General features: G+C 37.3%; 1 protein-coding gene across 1 annotated transcript in view; it reads left to right on the top strand.

Annotated features, from left to right (window-relative positions):
- LOC130046456 (uncharacterized) overlaps window positions 1-21,321 on the top strand; it is a 144,789-nt gene extending 123,468 nt beyond the window's left edge. Inside the window, exons 7-10 of the mRNA XM_056153631.1 lie at window positions 6,786-6,903; window positions 18,266-18,434; window positions 20,777-20,912; window positions 21,016-21,321. Of these exons, the coding sequence (XP_056009606.1) occupies window positions 6,786-6,903; window positions 18,266-18,434; window positions 20,777-20,912; window positions 21,016-21,074 (482 nt within the window). The 3' untranslated portion in view covers window positions 21,075-21,321. The remainder of the gene's footprint in view (window positions 1-6,785; window positions 6,904-18,265; window positions 18,435-20,776; window positions 20,913-21,015) is intronic.
- Window positions 21,322-22,195: the final 874 nt, after the last annotated feature.

Below are 22,195 nucleotides of genomic sequence, written 5' to 3'. Positions count from 1 at the left end.
TACTCTCCTTCCCCTTAACTATTTGAATTTAGATTTTTATCTGTCATTGATCTTTTGATCTTGCCCCTTAAAACATCTATTATAAAGACAGGATGTATCAAGAAAAATAGACTATGTTTATCTTTCCATTTTTATTGTAACAACAAATAAAAAAGACAGGATACTTTCCTTACTATAACAACTTAAACATTGACAACAAGAGGTTCATGGGCTACATTGCTAACCAGAGCAGCAGTGTCAATGTACAGTGTAATTCATCTGAGCTATAAGCAAGTGCACCTCAATGTAGACTAGTTTTAACAATGAATTAAAATATAAATCTTTGCAGATTATAAAAAGACATGTAGGAATTGCACTTACACAAAATGTACTCATAATTACAATATAAATTGAAATTTGTTTTACTCAACTGCACATCATTTTTGCATCAATCCAGTTGGATTTAATTGCCAGAGGTTACTATCGGTAATCTCTGTGATACAAAAAATAAACAGAACGCCCATGAGCCACATCGCTTACCCGAACAATAGTTCAAAATTTTACCAAAGTAAACAATGAAAACACTTTAGCCAAAGGTAAACAACGAATATTTATTTTTATTTCCTTGGTCTTCTTCATTAATTAAATTTAAAATTCCCTCTACCTATGGCTGCTTTGTGCCAAGTTTGGTAGAAATTGGCCGAGCAGTTCTGGAGAAGACGATGGAAATATGAAAAGTTTACGACAACAGTGACAACAGACAAATTTCATTAAAAAAAGCTCTCATAGCCTTCAACTCAAGTGAGTTAAAAATATATTACAATGGCAACATGCAACTTCTTCTCATAATATGACTATTGGTTTTTCATTGCTTCTACTATGACATTATTTCGATTTTTCTTTGTTTATTCTCCATTCTTTTTTCATGTTGGTCCTTTAGAGTTTTCATCATCTCTTTGTGTTCTTTTCTCATGTCATCTAAGATAAGTACAATTTCATTTGGCTGGTTTTTCTTTTTCTTCTTTGGGGCCACATCACAATCACTTGAAGAAGTTGAAGTTGATCCTGCAGCTGCTTCTTCAATATCGGTGCTTTCTGTTCCTAGTGTAAACACGGCTTTTACATTGGGTCGATATCCGTAACAGTCTTCCAATTCCTTATAAAATGGACATTCTTTTTAGCTCCTCTGAGCCGAAGGCTCAAAGAGCTAATCATATGGTCATATGTCTGGCGTGCGGTGTGCGGTGTGCATCAACTTTTTGGAAAAAGGGCTATATCTCAAGAACCCCTTGGCCAATTTTGGTCAACTTTGTCACAGGGTATCCTTGGCCCAAGGGCTTTCATTTGTACTAAAACTAGGGTTGTGGCCCTTTAACAAGGGGAGATAATTAGGAAAATACAAACAAAAGTAGTGGTTGCGAAAAATCTCAAGAACCACTGGGCAAATTATCACCAAACTTATGCATAAGGATGAGGATAGGTTGTAGATTAAAAAAAAATAATGTTCAAGGCATCATCCTGGGGCAACGGGTGTGGACTCAAGGTCACTTCAAAGTTTACCTTAAATTTTGTTAAAACTTTGATATTTTGCTTAATTTAAGGACTAGGATCATCAAATTTTGTCAGTTGATGCGTCTTAGGACCTTATATCATGTTGTCTCAAAAGTAGGTCATGGTGACCTACTTTTTGAATTTCGCAGGTAATTATTATTAAATGGATTTTGATGCATATCTTGAACACTTTTGAGCCTATCATCAAAAATTGTCAGTTGATGGATCATGGGATCTTAAACTGCGTCATGTGAAAAGTATGTCACCATGACCTACTTTCTGAATTTTATGGCTAATCATTTATGAATACATTTAAGATTGTTATTTCAGATACCGAGAGATTTAGAATCATCAAACCTAGTAAGTTGATGCGTCTACAGGCCTCAAAACATATTTATAAAAAAACAAAAGTAGGTCACAGTGACTTACTCTTTGAATTTTGCAGACATTCAAATTTCACATTTTCAATTTCAGATGCATATTTTGGACACTATGAAAGCTAGGATCAACTTTGTCAGTTGATGCATCTTGATTCTTCATAGTTTGTTGACCAAAAAGTAGGTCACCGTGACCTACTTTTGGAATTTGACGGCTATATTTGAATATTTCAGATACTATCTGACTTACAATCATCAACCTTTGTCAGTTGATGGGTCTTGAGTCTTCAGAGTGTGTCGACCAAAACGTAAGTCACTGTGACCTACTTTTGGAATTTGACATTTATATCTGAATATTTCAGATACTATTTGACTTCAATTATCAAACTTTGTCAGTTGATACATCTTGAGTCTTTGGAGTGTGTCGACCAAAAAGTAGGTCACTGTGGCATTCTTTTGGAATTTGACGGCTATATTTGAATACTATTTGACTTGTTAGTTTATGCATCTTGAGTCTTCAGTGTGACGACCAAAAGTAGGTCACCGTGACCTACTTTTGGACAGTTACATTTAAATTTTCAGGTGCTATTTGACTTAACATCATCAAACTTTGTTAATTGATGAATCTTGGTTAGTGAGAATTTTTGCCTGTTCTACAATGTATCAGAAGAGCGATTCTAGGCCCATGGGCCTCTTGCCTGTCATTACCAGATTTGGAGTAGTGATCAACACAATCTCTGTATGATTTAGTCAGATTTTTCCACTTCTGGTCACATTGAGAGGATGTGAAATGGAAGCCCATCTTGTTCATTTCAGAGGAAATAATTTTCCAAACCTTTCTTTTTCATTGAAGGTTTCGCAAATTTTTCAGAATGCACTGTGTGTTTCAATAAGACAGCTGGTTGCAACCTTGGACAATACTGAGCTGTGGTTGGTAGCTGGTACATCTGCTTTACCTTCACCTGCAAAACATTAATCAGATGAAATTGTTAAGTGCTTGTGTACCTCATGACAATAAACTCAAATGCATAGAGAACAGAGACCCAAGGGGCTTGTTTTAAAAATTCTATTTGAAAGAATGATAACTTTTATACATATGCTACAAGAGTTATGGAAAAGCAATTATTTCAAAATACAATGATTTAGATATTGAATCCCCATCAGACAGTTTAACAATTTAATGAACAGTAGAAATTGACTTACCCAATCGATTAAATTATATATTTATTATTTCCTCACAAATATATCATTAATGAGTGTTAATATATGGTCTGAAAGCTAATTAGTGCAATTCAAAACCAATATTTTATGAGTATACACTATACAGATGAATACTAGTATTCTACCTTAAGTTTAAAAAGGACATAAGAAAATGTAACATTTACCATTCATGTGTGTGCTGTCAGTGCTGTCGTATTTGGATGTCTTCTTGCAGATAACCTGCTCAAATTGGTCACACCAATGTAAAACTTATACTGTACCAATTTTGATGCACCAGATGCGCATTTCGACAAATAATGTCTCTTCAGTGATGCTCAACCGAAATGTTTGAAATCCGAAAGAACTATGAAGTTTTAGAGCTAAATATAGCCAAAAACAGCGTGCCAAAAAGTGGAGCCAAATTCGTCCAAGGATAAGAGCTATGCGTGAGGGAGATAATCCTTAATTTTGAAATGAATTTCTAAATTTTATAACAGCAATTAAATATACATCCGTATTTTCAAGCTAGTAACGAAGTACTTAGCTACTGGGCTGTAGAGACCCTCGGGGACTAACAGTCCACCAGCAGAGGCCTCGACCCAGGGGGCATAATCTAAGAGCAAGTTGACAACCCTTGCCTATGTATGTTGTAACAACTCCTTTCCGCGATCTGATAAAGTGGCTTCTACTGTTGCATACAGCTGCTTTGATTTGTCGTATACCATAACAGCGGCAGCCACATCTCCATTTCTTTGTTTCCTAAAGCCGTCAGTTTACTTTTCACTGCCAAACACATATGTGTTTTGTAGTTCTTTCGATATATAAATATGATACTCTTTTGGCACCATGTCTTAAAATTGAAGCTGAATTTCATTGTTGTTTTCAGATATGTTAGAGTCTATCAAAAGATAGAGAATGTTTTAAACAAGAATCTATACTTCAAAATAAATAAATGTTGCCAACTACAAAATCCTTGCACCTTTAATATATGCATTACATATGCAATAATGTTCTTAAATTACCTGATCAGCAATTAAAGTGAATTTGATTAAAAACACATTCATTTTCACGCATTTATTAACTCAATGGGAATTTTTCTTTTATAATAACAGCTTACAATAATTTCTTATATCAAATAATTTATTTAAAGTATACCTACGTAATTAAATACAAAATGGGATGGGATGGGATAGACAGAGAATACACACATTTCAGAAAAATAATAGCCGCAAAAAAAGCACACAAAAAACCCCACAGAAGGGAGGGGGTAGCGTCCATACTTCAGGTACCTGTGTGTGGGGGGTTTTTTTTGTTGTTGTTTTTTTGCAAAACTTACTATCTGACTATGGTAGTATATCATAATACATACCATTCATAGAGTTCGTGAACATTTTGTGCACGAATTTTATAAAATTGTGTAATAGAGAAAAGCTTATCTGGCTTCTGAGCAAGTTCAGCGACGAATGACACAATATTATTGAAAAATCTGCCAATTACATATACAGTTGTTCATTATCAAGAAAGGTTGATTTATCATGAACTTGTAATTTTTATTTCGTTGTCTATCATCTTTCTTCTGGATATTATCACTCTTTCATAATTTGTGCATATAAAGTTCGTATTCTTTGTATGCCCTCTGGGCCCCAAAAATTTGCAATGAATTAGTTGCTTTCTTAACTTACTAATGATGAGATGTATTACTGTACGGACGAAACACAAAGTGACCTTTTTTCCAAATAGGAATAGACCACAGGAGTTGGCAGTTTTATCTGTAAAGGTCTACAATGAAAGATGAAGGTAGTTAACAGTGATCATTTTCATAATTCCTGTAAGCAATACAAAATAGAGAGTACGCGGACCCCTGGATATACAAGAGATGGGATCAGGTACCTAAAGAGGACTAAGCATCCCATGTCGACTGAGCTTCGCAGTGGTTGTTTGTTTACATTGTAGACCTTTACAGATAAAACTGGCGACTTCTCAAAATGTGAATAGACTGCTATCAGTGTATCGCAGTTGTGTATGGAAATGAAAATGTTTGAAAACGTTTCATTAATGACAATAAAGTTCACTGTCGAATTTCCTCTGTCTCGCTTTGATTTTGTAGTTACATAATCAATCGAAAATGTTTTTGTAAAACTCTTGTATATTATTACACATATGATAAATAGGCCTAGTATAAAATATCTTACAGCAATGATTCTGAAAGTCCCCGATAATCTCGGACTCGAAACTGCATTCCGCACATTTCAGAACCACAGGTGATGCCGTCGCCATGCTGAATTGATTTCCCGCTTCTCTCGTAAACCGAATAAACTGCTCCCAGAGGCGGTTTAGTTGGTTAACGAACGGGTTTAAGTTTTGGTAAAAACATATTAAAAAAAACCAGTTCTGGTTTTAAAATAGTTCAAAACCAGTTCGAAAAACAAATGAATAGTTTACTAAACTGATTCGAAACTAAAACTAGTTTAAGCGCAACAAATTCGCCTTAAAATATGGAACCTGGGCAGGTGTTGCTTGTTTGTTCACACAGGACTATGTCATGGTGGATAATCTGGGTAATATGAAAAATGATTTCTTAGGGAGTAGGCACGAATATTGGCATGTTTTACTCAGTCACATGAATGTGTTTCTCATGGGGTTTCTATGTAGAAAGACCTGAAACGAACAATAGGTGCACTGAGACATGTGCCTTAATAACAGATAGTCTAACAAAGATGATCAGATCTCTAATTACTGACCAAAATCGGTATACAGTTAAAGTATATCATCGGGTAAGATCATTTTGCTTTTTTATGTCCACGGGTAATATTATGGTATAGTGCAGTGTGTCTGTTGTGGATAAGATAAACATTCTTATAAGGATAGGATCATCCAATTTGTTACACATATTCCAAAATTAATAGTGGGAGAATATTATTGTTTCCATGGTAAAAGGCCAAGGTCAAACTTGCATGGTTACAAGGCTATGATCATCGAATTAGGTACATATGTTCCCATGATTAGATGGGGTATTTAATTTATATAGTTAGGATAATTAAATTTGATTCAGATTTGCATGGTACAGTACAGTTTGTTGTCTATCTGTTCATTCTTCAGTACCTTGTGAGTACTAAGTCTAGGATAATCAAGTGTGGTAAATGAGTCCTGATATCGTGTTAGGATGGTGCCTGTTGTTTCTCAAAAATAAAGGTCGTGATCATACTTTCATTGGTAATCATGAAAAAGATCAATACCCAAAGGCCAAGATAAGAAATTGCTGTGTACACATTTCCCATTATGTGTGAGGTCATGTATACAATGTATTTAGATAAGTAGTATTTTTGCATCTCATGTTATCCTTTATTAGAGTAAATCTTTCTTCAATTTCATATCCAATCAATCCATCTTAAAATTAACATTCTATACATATTCTTAGATGTTGGAGAAAGAAGTTGTCAGAGCAATTGTTGACCAAAGAGTGGTTTATTTGGGTGTTAATCCTAACTTTGATTTCTTCTGCATTACTGAATTTATTGGTACCTATTCAATTGTTTGGCATATTACACACATAAATATATCCTTATAGAATCCACAATCCTTACTTTCCGCTAAAGTATAAAACACTTGTATTGCTATATGACATAAAACACGATTCAAATATTCATGTAATTCCCTATACTCTCTTTCACAATACAGATACAGCCTACTCGCTGGTTCCACAAACGTGTAAGGCAATTGAAGGAGGAATAGTCCCTACAAAAGATCCAGGGGAATCAGAAAATTCCGTATACTTATGGAAATATGGGGATTCAACGTAAGTATTCCTTGTGTATTTGGCGCTATAAAGTGGTTCATTTACTCAGTTCAGCCAAAGGTTATTGTAAACTTTTCACATTTTCGGCTTCATCTCCAAAACACAGGATCTTCTTCAATAAAACTTACCATGAGAAGGTGAAGATTACAAACAGTAATCAATCTCAGAACTCCTTATTGGAATAAAAATTAAGAGTTAGCAAAGACGGACACCTGGATATAGCAGAGGTGGGATCAGGTGTCTGGGAGGAGTAGGAATCCCCTGTTGACCATACACAACCGCCGTGAGCCCTATATCTTAATCAGGTAAACAAATTAATCCGTAGTCAAAATCAGTGTACAAGAACAGTCTAGCAAGCTGTATGACACACTTCAGACGGCATTTGACCGAATGATAGATTTTATTGTCAAACTAAATCTTTATAACGACAATAGAATTTGCGAAATGCTGACTTTAAACAAGACTCTTGAAACCCCTGTAATATCAACTTGTTTCTCAATAGCTTGCCTCGATTTAAAAACTGACCATACGCAGAACAAGCTCTTGCAAATCGAACCAATAGAGCGATATAAACAATATATGCATATGATAATGGAATACTGCTACATAAAGATTGGAAGTGCACGATGGAGAATATGACATCATTCCGTTTGTTATACAGTTGAGATGTTACATGTAGTATGCTGTTAACATATATTTTCAATAATGAATCTAATTATGAAGCAGAAATGGACGACTCTCTGGTGTCTTATTTCAAGTTCACAAGGATATGTCGAATCTACATATGAATGAAAATGATTATTGCTAATCGATAAAACGTCGTCGATATAGTAGTATCTGAATGTCGAGTTAAAGACCACAGAAAGAGATTTTTTATTTTCTTTAAGAAGCTGTTGAATAAGCTTCATGAAAATATAAAAACAGGTCAGCTAACAAAGGAGCACAATTCGTGCCCATGGGAATTCCTTATCACCAAAGACTACGAAGATATTGTCAATGAGGAACTCCAACATATTTTTATTTCAACTTCAGAGTACTTGTGCGTGGAATCAGAGTGGTGTTTAACAAAGTAATTTTTGGATGACTGATCATTAGATATGAATATTTCCATTTTCCATTTTTGTTGAAGAAACAATGGTCTATATTGTCAAAACGTCTAGTCTTTAATTTATCGTGAAGAATCGCCGTGCAAAGTGTTGAAATGTCATACAATTTGATGTGGTTGACTTTATGTGGTTGATATGTTTTGCGATTTCAAATTTATTTAAAGTTAGTTAGAATTTTTTTTTTAATTCACATTTGATTTACACCACTTCTGGCATATATTGTGGCACAGTACTTTGTAATTCGAAGTTTCTCCTTCACAGCTATTAATATTTTCGCGAGGAGCAAAGACAGGGACTTGGTAGAACATTTACTCGATCCAGCAATGTGTCTTTGTAAGGGTTTATGTGAAGTTTAGGAATCCAGTATAGGTACAGTAACTCATATTCATCCATTCCATTGGCAGGGATATTAAATGTGTCTAAATTGAATGAAACATGATTTTGAAGAATTTCATCGTTTGAAATGGTAGTTGGAGTATAGGTGCGATTACCAAATGTGGAAGTCATGTCAAGTTCGTTTCTAATACAGTTGTAATCGTGAGCTTTACAAAGACAATGTTGTTGCAAGCTGTGTCAGCTGGAACCAAAACATATTCCTCATGTAACATATATAATTCTTTGTCATCACTTCTGGGTTACTAAACACAAAAGGGTAGATGGTAAGTACTTTTGTTTTGATGTGAATATGTGATATGAATAAGGTATACCAAATTAATCTGCAACGATCTGATAATGTTATCAATTTTAAGAACTTAAAAGTATATGAGAATAAGATTGTACATGAATTATCATAAAGTAAACCGCGGTTCGAAAATTGAAAGTGAATTCATGGTTAAAACCTATGTAATATGAGCCTAATTTGGCCTCTTAAAATAATCTTAAATATTTTAAAGTAATAGAGTAATAACGTACGCTTTAGCCTTTCAATATATTTCCATGTTATTTATAGAGAAAACACCATTGATCTTTAGATCTAAGAAATAGAATCGTTATTGTACAATTTTTTCAAATTATAAACTTTATTTTTGTCGACAAAGTCCACATTTCTGTACCATTTACCTTGCAGCAAACATAAAGCATACATAACAGGATTTTTAGTAACATTCACATGTATGATTCCCTCTAAGATAGGTCAGAGGGTAAAAACAAAAAACTAAAGCTTTCCGATGCGATCGATATCAGCTTTGGTGACTTTTTAAAAAATATTTTCATTTATAAATCTGTCATTTATTTTCAATCTGACTAAACTACATACCTATATTATAAATATATAAGCCTATATACTGTACTTAGATTGATTTATTGCATGAGCGTGAGTTCTTTCTAAAGATCTAAATGTAAAAGATAATAATAATTCATGGTGTGGATGAAAGGTGAAGATAACGAACAGTGATCAATCTCATAACTCCTATAAGCAATACTCAGAGATATATTTCTCTAATATGCGCAGAAGTAGTAATTTATTCATAAACCTCTACGTGAGAAGAAAACAAAAATATATGGCTGTGGCTTTCAATGCCACATTTAGATATATCGACGAATTTTTATATATTAACAATAATCATTTTCATTCATATATCAATCTGATATGTTCCTGTGAACTTGAAATGCTTCATACTTGAATATTTTATTGAAAATAGATAACGGCAAACTAGCAATTCAACGTTTTGATAAACGGTATAATATCAGCTTCTCCATCGTGAACTTCCCTTATTTATGAAGCAATATTCCATTATCACCTTCATATGGTGTTTATCTATCTCAGCTGATTCGATACACAAGAGCTTGTTTTGCTTATGGTCAGTTTTTAAATAGAATCAGGCTACTGACAAACAAGTTGATGGTGCAGGGTTTTCAATAGTCTTGTTTAAAGTCAGCATTTTGCAAATTCGATTGTCCTTATACGATCTAGTTTGCCAATACAACCTATCATTGGGTCAAATGCTGTCTGACGTGTTTCATACCGATTGTTAGACCGTTCTTAGCACACTGATTTTGACTACGATAACTTCGTTTACCTTATCAATATATAAGTCTCATGGAGTGTGTGACTGATCGACAGGGGATGCGTACTCCTCCCAGGCTCCTGATTCCTCCCAGACACCTTATTCTACCCCTGGTGTGTCCAGGGGTCCGTATTTGCTCAACTATCTATTTGTATTGCTTATACAAGTTATGAGATTCATCAATGTTTGTTATCCTGTCACAATGAATAATTTCGGTTTTTTTTCCTGGAATTTCCATTGGTAATAAAGACATCATCTAACAACTGATTATCTCTTGTCAGCCAAAATTGCATCAGGACTGGATACTCAGTAAACAAATCTTCTCGATCTTTTGGAAACCCATCAACTTCCTATTTGAAAAGCTTACAAAGCACTCTATCATGTCTTTATTTCTGTCCTAGTTTGTCACTGGTGTAGATGAGTTGAAAAGCATATTCCTTTTCCTCCAAGTCTTCCATTTGTGTAATTTCTCGAATCTGTATTTGCTATATCAATCAAGTCTTCCATTTGTGTAATTTTTCGAATCTGTATTTGCTATATCAATCATTGTCTCCCTCTCATGCCTGTGGACGCTGTGTCCTTCAGAGCAAATATCAGTGTCAGGGTCATCGGGAATAACGTCTTGAATGACGTCACAAGGAAGGATTCTCCTCACCTTGGAATCCCAAATGGTGTTCGAGAAACTGTCTGGAACACGGATGGGGCATTTCATGTACTTGTAACAATATGGTGAGTGATTCTTCAGAAGCGTCCAACGCCGCTGGTATTTTTAGCAAAGGTATCTCTGTATTTCATAAGTAGGGTTTGCATTTCTTTTGAACTGTTATTGAAGTTTCCACTAAACTGTCCAAATCTGCAGGGACATGCCCCACAGACCCCAGGCACTAAGGACTTTCATTGTTATCAATTGATATATCAGTAGTATTCTGGACTTCACTTCAGCCTCTGCTAATTTACTGAAATGTGTGCCAGCAGGCAACTTGTATTCCTGGGGTGTTGGGTTCAGGATTCTTACAGGTATATGTTCATCCTTTTTCACCAAAACTGATCCCGCATAAGCACATTTTCAAAGAAGCTGGATCTAGTACTCCAACAAGTTGTCCATTGGGTTTATCAACATGTCCCAATAAGTAGCGTACACATTGAACTTTTGATACAATCGATCTATCGGATCAATTTAGGAAGATAAAATAAAATGATTTTCCCCTTTAAACTTTTAATAATATACATGTGTATGAAAAGTGAAGATAACAAACAATGATCAATCTCATAACTCCTATAAGCAATACAAACTAGATAGTTGAGAAAACGCGGACCCTTGGACACACCAGAGGTGGGATCAGGTGCCTAGGAGGAGTAAGCATCCCCTGTCGACCGATCACACCCGCTGTGAGCCCAATATCCTGTATGTAGGGCGCTTAAAGTTTAACGTCCCTCTCGGGAATGATTCGCTCACATGGATAGGTCACCAATGCCACGGAAGTGCTGCAAAAAATAGTCCTATGATCGGTGCTTACCGCCTTTGAGCAGGGAGGGATCTTTATCATGTCGTACCTGCTGTGACACAGGATCTCGGTTTTTGCGGTCTCATCTGAAGAATCGTCCCATTTAGTCGCCTCTTACGACAAGCAAGGGGGTACTGTGGGCGTATTCTAATCCGGATCCAGCCGGAACACAAGGAATAGGCTGAAGCTAGCAGCCACAAACCATTATTAAATAAGGCCATAGAAGACAGCCGCCAATAAGAAAGTTCATCAAGGTACTGCAAGTACTCGAACAGAATAATACAATTCTTTAATTACTAATTTTCATACTTGACGGCAGTTGAGCTCACCTGAAAGTTCGTGACGTTACATCACATAGGGCGATAATGATAATAACAAATTAATCTTTGAAGAGTCCACAAACGGAGTATGCAGGAAAGGAAGTGGACCCCTAGAACTATTATTCTCGTCCCTCAGTTTGGGGTTGTAGGGGTATTACCTGCGGTCACCAAACGGTGGTAAAACTTTTTAGACCTTTCTCATAAATGACTATAGAGTGTTGGAATAAAACAAAACTGATAAAGAACTAGGGAACAATGCAGTCAAACATATGGAATATTTAAAGGGATCACATTGGCCTTTAAGGGCAATTGAGCTCACCTGAAAGTTCCTAATTTTACATCATGTAGGGCCATAATGGAGGTTAATAACAACTTAATCTTTGAAGAGTCTGCTGAAAGGATATGCAGGCAAGAACGAGGACTAGTTTCAGCCCTCAGTTTGGGGATATTGGGGTCGCACCATGTGCCTTCCGAGTCTCGATCCATTAGCAGACCTCTTTAATCTGACTGTGGTGTATTTTATCGGCGCACAACTCCAGGCCATGGACGTATATCTATGGATGATTGCAAATTTGTTGTTTACCTGCAGTGCGCTGGTCGGCTGCTATTTTGCCGGGGTCTTTTAATTTAGTAAATGTTTCTCAATTTTGATGAAATTGAGGTTTAGTGATTATTTTTAGATAGATAGAATTCCTTATTTAGACATTTTTAATCACAATCTAGTAGCTTTGTATATTTTTTTGCATACAAATATGATGGATTTGTCTATGGATTGGGTGTTCTCTGTGTTGGCCTTGTACCCCCACCCCCCAATCCCGTGGGGATCCGGTTTAGAATAGGTCCTCTGTACCCCTTGCTTGTCGTAAAAGACGACTAAATGTGACGGTCCTTCGGATGAGACAGCAAAGCAGGTGCATAAGATCCCCCCTGATCAAAAGGCCAAAAGATCCAAGCATAGACCTAAATTTTGCAGCCCTTTACCGGTAGTGGTGACGTCTCCATATAAGTGAAATATTCTCGAGAGGGACATTAAACAATATTCAGTCAATCAATCCCCGGATACTCCAACGATCGCGCGGCATAACATCGTGTCCTTGAATTTACACACGAGTGGGTTGATAGGCAATTTAGGCTTTAGTATAGACAACCGACGGAATTGAAGTGCCCACGGCGATATGAAAGGACCTATGGTAGAGTTGTTTTCTCAGGAAATTTTCATGGGTGGTGATTATTTCACTCTGTCCTTGTATTCTTGTTTGAGGGAGGAGTTAGAAGGTTCAGAGGTGGCAATGGTAGGGGTGAGGTTTACTTGTCACTAGTTCAGTTCTCAAGAGATTGACAGTTCAGATTTTAGATGGGGATCCATTTTGTAGGTGCAATTATTCCAATCTCCTCACAGGGTCCTCTGACCCATTACCATGCGGTACAGCTTCGCAAAACCTACTCATTCCATTTTCTTGACTCTATGTCGGAGGAGTGTCCAGCACGCCGAATCCTTGGTATCCCCATGGTTGGTGACTATGCGAGCACACATATGCAACCCATTGTTGCCATGACCGTCCCCTATCAGAAGCAGGTTTCTTCTACTCGTTTCCAGGCACAGCCTGGTACCACTGTTTGTAGGGGAGAAGGGGTAGAGTAGCCAACGTTACGCCCCGGTTGGGTAAACCAGAATCACATACGCTTAGCTGTAATAATGTAGCCCTCTCCAGATTTGTTTAGGGGGAGAGGGCTACAACCCTATAAGATCTCCGTAATCTATTTTACCGTTTTCAACAATTTCGATATATTCCAATTTCTCGATTCATTTCTGTGCGCTGTTTGATGTACTGAAGTTTCAACTTCCGATTTTCAAGTTATTTGCAAATGCCATATAAGTTCAATGTAGTATTTACATCAATGGACAAGTATGGAGGAAAAAGCTATTTCGCCGTTATTGTAAAGGTTTAGATTTGATATCAATTTAAGAAATGAACAGCAGAGTGTAAATTCTTTATGCAACCATATGATTTTTCTTTCTTTGTCGGAGTGGCTCGAGTAACTATATTTTCGTGCAGATTGTCTGTGTGTAGGTTTTTCAGTAGATCAACCTACGAAATCTCGTGATAACAAGCATGACGAAGCAGACGAAAAATGTTGCATGCTGTACATGATGTTTAATGAAAACCACCTTTATTAGACATGCCCAAGCACAAAGTCGGTACTCCTTTTGATGTAAACAACATTGTAAACTAATACACGGAGCTTATTATCGGTTATTCATAAAATTATTTTGCACCATTACGGAGATCCTATGAAAATGTAGCTCTATCCCTAAAACGTCAGATAAAAAACTCGGATAGGGCTACATTTTTGCAGCTAACAGACGCCATTCTCTGAACGTTCCTCCCAGGGGATAGCCCCAGTACCCCACACACCCTACCTTGTCCCCAAGCACCTTTGTCCAATGGAACATGAAATTGGTACCGGTAGAAACGCGCCTAGGTACATGGATCTGCGGTATGATGGGAATTCTTCTTGGAAATCCCTCTTGCACAAGATTGCTTGGCTAGCTTGCAGTTAACAATGAACAGAGATGAAGCATCACAACCAATTCTACTTTTCCTTGGATGACACTTTGAACGACTATATTACATTATGTTGTTGGAGATGGACGATAATATCTCACTGGCTTAGATCTTGGGACGTTCTGAGAAGCGCTTCGGGTCGTCAGTGCACACATCAACACCAAATGAATTTCCAATCAGTTTCTCAGAATGTGGGAGAATCGCTGCACCAGTGGGCGGACAGTGTCCTCAGTTTAGCGGTACTTGCTTTCCCATCTGTACCTGCGTTTATTGGTAGGCTGTGTTTTGTAGTCGATATTTGTACTCCCTGGATGTTAGACCTAAGATTGGAGGAAGATGTGGACAGAATGCAGTACTACCAGCATTCCCGGTAAACCAAGTCAATTTAAACCCATGAGGGAAATAAGTATGATGGTCCAGGAGGAGGTCCAGCAACCGGACGAAAACCGGCATTGAAAAGGGATTTAAGGAACCTATGTCTGAGAATTAAGGAACTGGAGAAGAAAATGCGGGGCACACCCCCCCCCCCCCCCCCCCCCCCCCCCCCCCCCCCCCCCCCCCCCCCGATGCACCTCTCATCACAGCAGGAGCATGAACAGAAACACTTGGTTGCTTCAAGTATGGGGTCTTGGCTATTTCAAGAGGGACTGTCCGGAGCTCAACTGGAAGGATGCACCCAGAAGGCAAGAAACAACGGTGAAGCCTAGGGAGAATTCCAAGACCCACCAACGTACACTTGAGTATCAAGAGTGGGGAGCGACGTACGTCCACCGTTGGCTAAAAATGAACATATCCACCGGGATGTATGGATGCTGACACCGGAGTGCTTTCCAACAAAGGCCCGCGATATTGGTATCGGACACTGGCATAGCAGAGAAACGCTCATTGGACGAGTCATCGGGAAAAGGGACAAACATGCACTCTCATGTGTGTGTCGTTTAAAAAAGGGCTAAAGAGGTTCCGAAAGGCACCAGAGGAGGAGGAGGAATCTGGGTACTACATTGGAAGAAGACAAGTCTGAGGCCTTCTCCATGGATGAGTCATGTACCCCAGACAGGTGCGAATTTCCCTAACACATTGCAGTGCTAGAGCTGAAGGGTTTTGTGCAAGGGACCTGGAGCATTCACCAGATCAGGAAAACTCATCTGTTTAGAAGGAGTACGTGGATAATGAGATGCTTGAGAAATGCCCGGAGACAGTGACGCAGGGAATTTCTCAGCCAGAGGAGAAAAGTAGGTTGGAGGTGAAGTTTGACAAGTAGAGGGGGAGACGGATGACATGCCCTGCAAGCATGTTTCTAGGCTCTACAGAGACTTGTTTGCACCCACTGGGCAATTACGCCCGACCATATGATTCATGGCAGAAATGACAATCCAAGGAGTGCAGTTGCAAGTAGTGATGGCCACAGGTAGCAAGGTCAGTGTTATGTCCACCATGGTCTATGGGGAGCTTAACCCGAAGTGGCCCATAAAACAACATGTCACCCTTGTGCAGGCTGGAGAGAACGCAGGGATGAGAGGGTTTATCATCGGTCCCAAGGGTATATACGCCTAGGAAATGTGGAATACAGTTCTTATTTGTATATGGTTCCCTTAGAGGATCAGATATGAGGGAAGAGAGTTCCTACATCAGCAGAAAGCTTACGTGAATTTGGAGCATGATATTCATGGGAGTTCCGGTTTCAATTGCTAAGTTATTTGCCTCCATTATGACCCTACATGATGTAAAATCATATACTTTCAGGTGAGCTCAATTGCCCTTAAAGACCTCTATGAACCCTTTTAAGGGTTTTATGTTTTTGACATCATTGTTCTCTAGTCATTTATCACTTTTGGCTTATTTAAATATCCTTTAGTCAATTAGTAGAAATTCCTGAAAGGTGGTCCCACCCTTGGGATGCCCTAAGTGGTACCCCTACAACCCCGAACTTAAGGTAGAAAATGATAGCTCTATGGGTCCCCTTTCTTACGTCGATAATTGTTCAGCGGACTATTCAAAGATTAAATATTAGTCTCCATTATGACCCTACGTGATATAAACTCTTGAACTTTCAGGTGAGCTCAATTGTCTTTTAAGACCTATATGACCCCTTTTAAGGGTTGTATGTATTTGACATCATTGTCCTCTATTTGTTTATCAGTCTTGATTTATTCCAACACCTTTTAGTCAATTATTAGAAAGGTCTGTAAAAAGCCCCCACCTTTGGGAGGTTCCAAGTGATATCCCTACAATCCCAAACTGGGGTGGAAAATGATAGTCCTGGGGGTACCCTTCCTTGCCTGCATACTCTTTTCGTGGACTCTTGAAAGATAATTATTAGCTATCAAGACCATACATGATGTAAAATTAGGAACTTTCAGGTAAGCTTAATTGTCCTTAAAAGCCTATGTCATCCCTTTTAAAGGTTCTATATGTTTGACTTCATTGTTCTCTAGTCCTTTATCAGTTTTGTATTATTCCAACACCCTATAGTCATTTATTAGAGAGGTCTGAAATGTGGTACCATACTTGGGAGGCTTCAGGTGGTACCCCTACAGCCCCAAACTGAAGGTGGAATGTGATAGTTCAAGGGATCTACTTTCTTGCTTGCATATTCCTTTTGTGGACTCTTCAAAGATTAGTTTATTATCAACATTCAGTATCCCCCTATGTCATGTAACGTCTAGAATTTCAGGTGAGCTCAATTGCCTTCAAGGATGAAACTTGGTAATTAAAACTTTGTTGACTAATTGTTTGAAAAATTATTAATTTTAATTCATCATGTGTTACATTTTAGTATTCCGTCTGAGTATTCCCAGTACTTTGATGAACTATCTAAAGCCCCGTTCACATGGGCTGATTTACTCACGGGGTGCAAGGTTTGCATATATGCAAAAATTGCACCCGTGTGTAAAAGTATATTTGCAAAGCGTTCACCTGGTATTTAACAAATTAGGGTCAAATGGCAATGATTCTCGACGTTTGATAAAGATGGCGGATTATTTTCGATTGAGAAGGAAGATTTTCCCTTACTGTGTAGGCTTCGGTGACAAATTTGATTGATCAAGATATGTCTACGACACTCTATGCAGTTGGATGTTTGCAGAAATACGGTGTATTTTATGAGAAAACCGATCTCTTAATACTCGATGATACTGCGTTTGCTCCTCTTCGGAGCCGAGCCCTCGTGATCCACAGTGACGATTCCTCGAGTGTGACGTTGTATACGGTGTGTACGTTCACATGAGAAAAATACACTAGGAGTAATTATATACATGCAAAAGTAAATTTGCATCTGGTCTGAGTAGGTGCAGATTTACACCCGGGTGTATATTTGCACATATGTATATTTACTTTTGCATATATGCAATTGCGTTCACATGCTCAAATTGACACCCGGGTGTAGATTTTGCATATATGCAGAATTTGCATCCCGTGAGTAAATCAGAGCATGTGAACGCGGCTTTTAGTGGCTGCTAGCTTCGGCCTAGTAACACAAGGAATTGATGTTACTGTTTGAGACTCAATGAGGTTATCTATATAACACTGTCACGATTTACTATAATTCTTCGAGATACTAAGAAACTATATCTATATACAACGGCTAAGCCTCTATCCAAGCATTGTTAACAGTAATATAGGCTAAATAATTGATTGTACATCCTCTGACATTCCATCAATCAATATTCGCCATATGTTATTAAAATGAAATATATCACATTTGATTTTGCGTGCCTTCTTGAACGCTACCTTTTGGGAAAGGGTGACAATTATTTTTAATCGTCTATAAGAATTTCTGCTATATATTATCATTCTGTTAGAAAGATCTGCATTTGATGTTCGTTTTGTTACCAATATTTTTATCTTTTTTTTTTACAGAAGTAATTGTATCCAGCATCCTGAACTTCTTGAAAAATTTGAAAAGCAGGTTTCCAACTGCAAACAAGTTATTGCAACGATGTATGGTTTCCGATTCTCTGGCAATCAAAACTACATAACGATTACCTGCGAGGTTACAATGTATCCTGCATACATGTACATGGGAGAGGTAATATGCTATCGATCAATACGTCTATCTCTTTGTATGTACACAGGATTTCCAACACTGCTGGCAATATTTTCATATCCCAGAAGATGAGAATATTAATACACTACTGTTTGTATAAAATCTGTCTGCACATTGTGGTGTATTATATCACCAGGTAAAATAATGAAAATAATGCATTGTGTAATATGTTCATTAAATGCACTACTGACATTGAATCTATTATTGTATTATTCCATTGCCTAGAATTATTCGGTTTTGTTAGTCAGCAAAGAACAAAGAATATTCTTGACTGCGTTTTTAAATGTAATCATCGTTATATCAACATTATAATTATAATATGTGGCATTTCTGAGGTGAATACAATAACTCCGTTTTCCTGATGAAGATATAGGGCTCATGGCGGGTGTGACCGGTCGACATGGGATGCTTACTCCTCATAGGCACCTGATCCCACCTCTGGTATATCCAGAGGTTCGTGTTTGCCCAACTCTCTATTTTGTATTACTTGTAGGAGTTATGAGATTGATCGCTGTTCTTTATCTTCACCTTTCATTCGCATCAAAGGCACGTGGGATTGGATCATAAGTTTCTATTCTTTCTAGCCTATTGGGTTTCAGTCAGAAAAGTTTGGAATTATTCAATCATATAATGATATTGTGTGGCATCGTAATGGTCCTTTGTTTTTTGTTTTTGTTATTTAGGTTTCTCACAGCAAAATAACGTTACAATGAAAACAAACAAAATTACATATTATAGTATGGGTCGGGTCGAATCGGTCTTCTCGTTTTAACGCTGGAAAATTATTATGAATAATTACAATATAATGAATATATTCATTAATCAAGCCTTATAATTGGTTTATAAGCTACATTTAACTGCTCAAAAGTTTACATTTTGATAAATTTTGTTTATCTCTGGCTCTGATGGGATCTACGCCTGCTACTACTATAAATTAGCAACCAAATTCAGTTTTCAAGAGTGTTACTTTCACTTTAACGGATGTATCAATGTGAAGGACATAGCTAGTGATTACTTTCTATTAGGTCATCTGAGTCACTCAGGTGAACATGTTCCTCTTGGCCTGTGTCCGTTAATAATTGAACATTTTAAAATTATTCTTAATGACTTCTTTGAAAGCCTTTTAAAATTTTATATAAGAACAAGGGGGAAATAAATTGTAAATTGCAGTGCCCCTGCTCCCCAACCCTTAGGGGCAGAATTGACAAATTTTCACAAATCTCTTTTCCAACTTAACATCTGTAAGAAAATCTCAATGCTTAATCACATGAAGCAGGAACGTATCTACCAAAAATGGACAGTTCATAAAAATATGTCCTTATTATCAATCAGCAGACATTTCGGAGACTATTCAAAGCCCATTCAGTGGTGTTTCGCATATCTGAACGGAAGCACAATTCTACGGTAAAGTAAATTACGAGCCTGGATTATTTATTTTACATATTTCTTGGACGTGATGAAATGTTGTATTAACATTCTCTGACCTAACAAATGGTTGTCGCTGTTATTGTTCATGTTCCAATGAGTAGCATAAACATTGAACATTTGACAGAATAGAGCTATCGGATCAATTTAGAAAGATAAAAGAAATTATTTTCTCCTTTAAACAAGTGAATCTACACGTGTAGGTAGGGAGCTGCAATTCGTCTGCAGACTGATTTCTATATTGTTTAACACCCCTTTTGAGAATACTTCACTTGTATGTAGAGTTCACCATTGTCGGTGAAGGGCTGCAAAAATTAGGCCTATACTCGGCGCTTACGGCCTTTGATCAGGGAGGGATCTTTGTCAAGCCACATCTGCTGTGACACGGGGCCTCATTTTTTTTCGGTCTTATCCGAAGGACCGCCCAATTTAGTCGCCTCTTACGACAAGCAAGGGGTATTGAGGACCTATTCTAACCCGGATCCCCACGTTCCATCCGTCCTAATAAATGATGTTTGTCAGTTGCATATTTTCGGCGAAATTTCCATTGACCATCTTAACTGTACTGCGCAATTCATTGTTCAGTTACTTTTGCCAATTAGAACTTAATTCCACAAGTTGGATGAATTGTTTTCTCGATCTTTTACTTGTTCTTCGTACTGGAGATAAAATTCAGCCTTTCATTTCCTCCGATAAAGGAAATGAAGTAGTATCATCTTACACCGCAAATCCCACCGACTCCCTTGTTACAAATATAAGTAAGAAAGAAAACTGAAGGATAGTCCATGGTCTTTATGTTTTAAAATTGAAGAGATATTTGCAAATAAGATGGTATCTTCTAATTTGTCTGATTTCTAAGCAGAATGCTTCCTTGATTATGTAGCTTATTTTCAATTTAGACTGATGTATGCGTGAAACCCACACGGCGTCGCAAACGTAGTATTGAACTAAAGACCCATCAAGTGTCTAAGACGATGCAAGTATTTGACAGCAAGAATAGCTACCAATCCGAAAATAGAAGTCAATGCAACCATGGTGAGTATTATTGGGTATCAAATACGTTTTGTATTAGTGATAATCGCCATGATTTATGAAACAAACAATAAAGCATGTATCAGCCTAAGCTTCCTTGTTACAGGTGGAATCTCCGTTTGGATTGTTGCACTGATCACAACTACTCTGTACCGACAGCTGTAAACAAAGGACTATACAGTTAATCATAAAAATGCATTATTTGATTTTGATATAATTTGTACGCGAGTACTGGATATCAACTTTTACTGATTATGTGTCAGTAATACAACAATTACTGTAGTATTGTATAGTGTACAATACATGCAAACTAGCCATTACATCATTTAAAGAATTTGACGTTTTTTATCTCATGATTATTGTAATCCTGAAATCATTACGGTATATAATATAATAAAATACAATCAAAACATACGTTTCACGTCCAAATGTTATTCAATCGTGATCAGGAATTATTCATCTTTATGTCTGAATTCATTGAGTGGTTGTACATGCATGAATTACGATATGAAACTTATCCGAGTATTACCATGTAATGAGAGGCCCTCAGATGCTTAAATCTATGATTAGAAATGATAGTATATGCCAACACAGGCGGGTGACACATGAAAGCACAGTCTCTATTACAGACATTACATATACAATGATTTTATATACATTATGCAAGAATACCGTACCTTTTAGTGGCGTCAGTTCATAATCGATATACAACAACAAATATAACGTTAAATGATACCATTTTTAGCTCTTCTGAGCCGAAGGCTCAAAGAGCTAATGCTATGGCCATTTGTGCGGTGTGCGTAAACTTTTTAGAAAAAGGGCTATAACTCAAGAACCCCTTGGCCAATTTTTTTCAAATTTGTTACAGGGTATCATTGGCCCAAGGGCTTTCATACATACTAAATAGAGGGATGTGACCCTTTAACAAGGGGAGATAATCAGGACAATACAAACAAAAGTAGTGGTTGCTAAAAAATCTTCTTCTCAAGAACCACTGGGCAGATTATCACCAAACTTACACATAAGGATGAGGATATGTTGTAGATTAAAAATTGTTCAAGGCATTACCCTGGGGCAAAGGGCGTGGTCTCAAGGTCACTTCAAAGTTGACCTAAATTTATATTTCCTTAAATCTTTGATATTTTAGTCATTATAAGGACTAGGATCATCAAATTTTGACAGTTGATGCATCTTAGGACTTTGTGTCAAGTTGTCTCAAAAGTAAGTCACGGTGACCTACTTTTTGAATTTTGCAGGTATTTATTTTAAAATTAATTTTGATGCAT

The sequence above is a fragment of the Ostrea edulis genome, chromosome 2, assembly GCF_947568905.1.
Source record: "Ostrea edulis chromosome 2, xbOstEdul1.1, whole genome shotgun sequence".
NCBI lineage: Eukaryota > Metazoa > Mollusca > Bivalvia > Ostreida > Ostreidae > Ostrea > Ostrea edulis.
The sequence above is the reverse complement of the archived record's forward strand: the minus strand, read 5'-3'. Positions and strand labels throughout refer to the sequence as shown.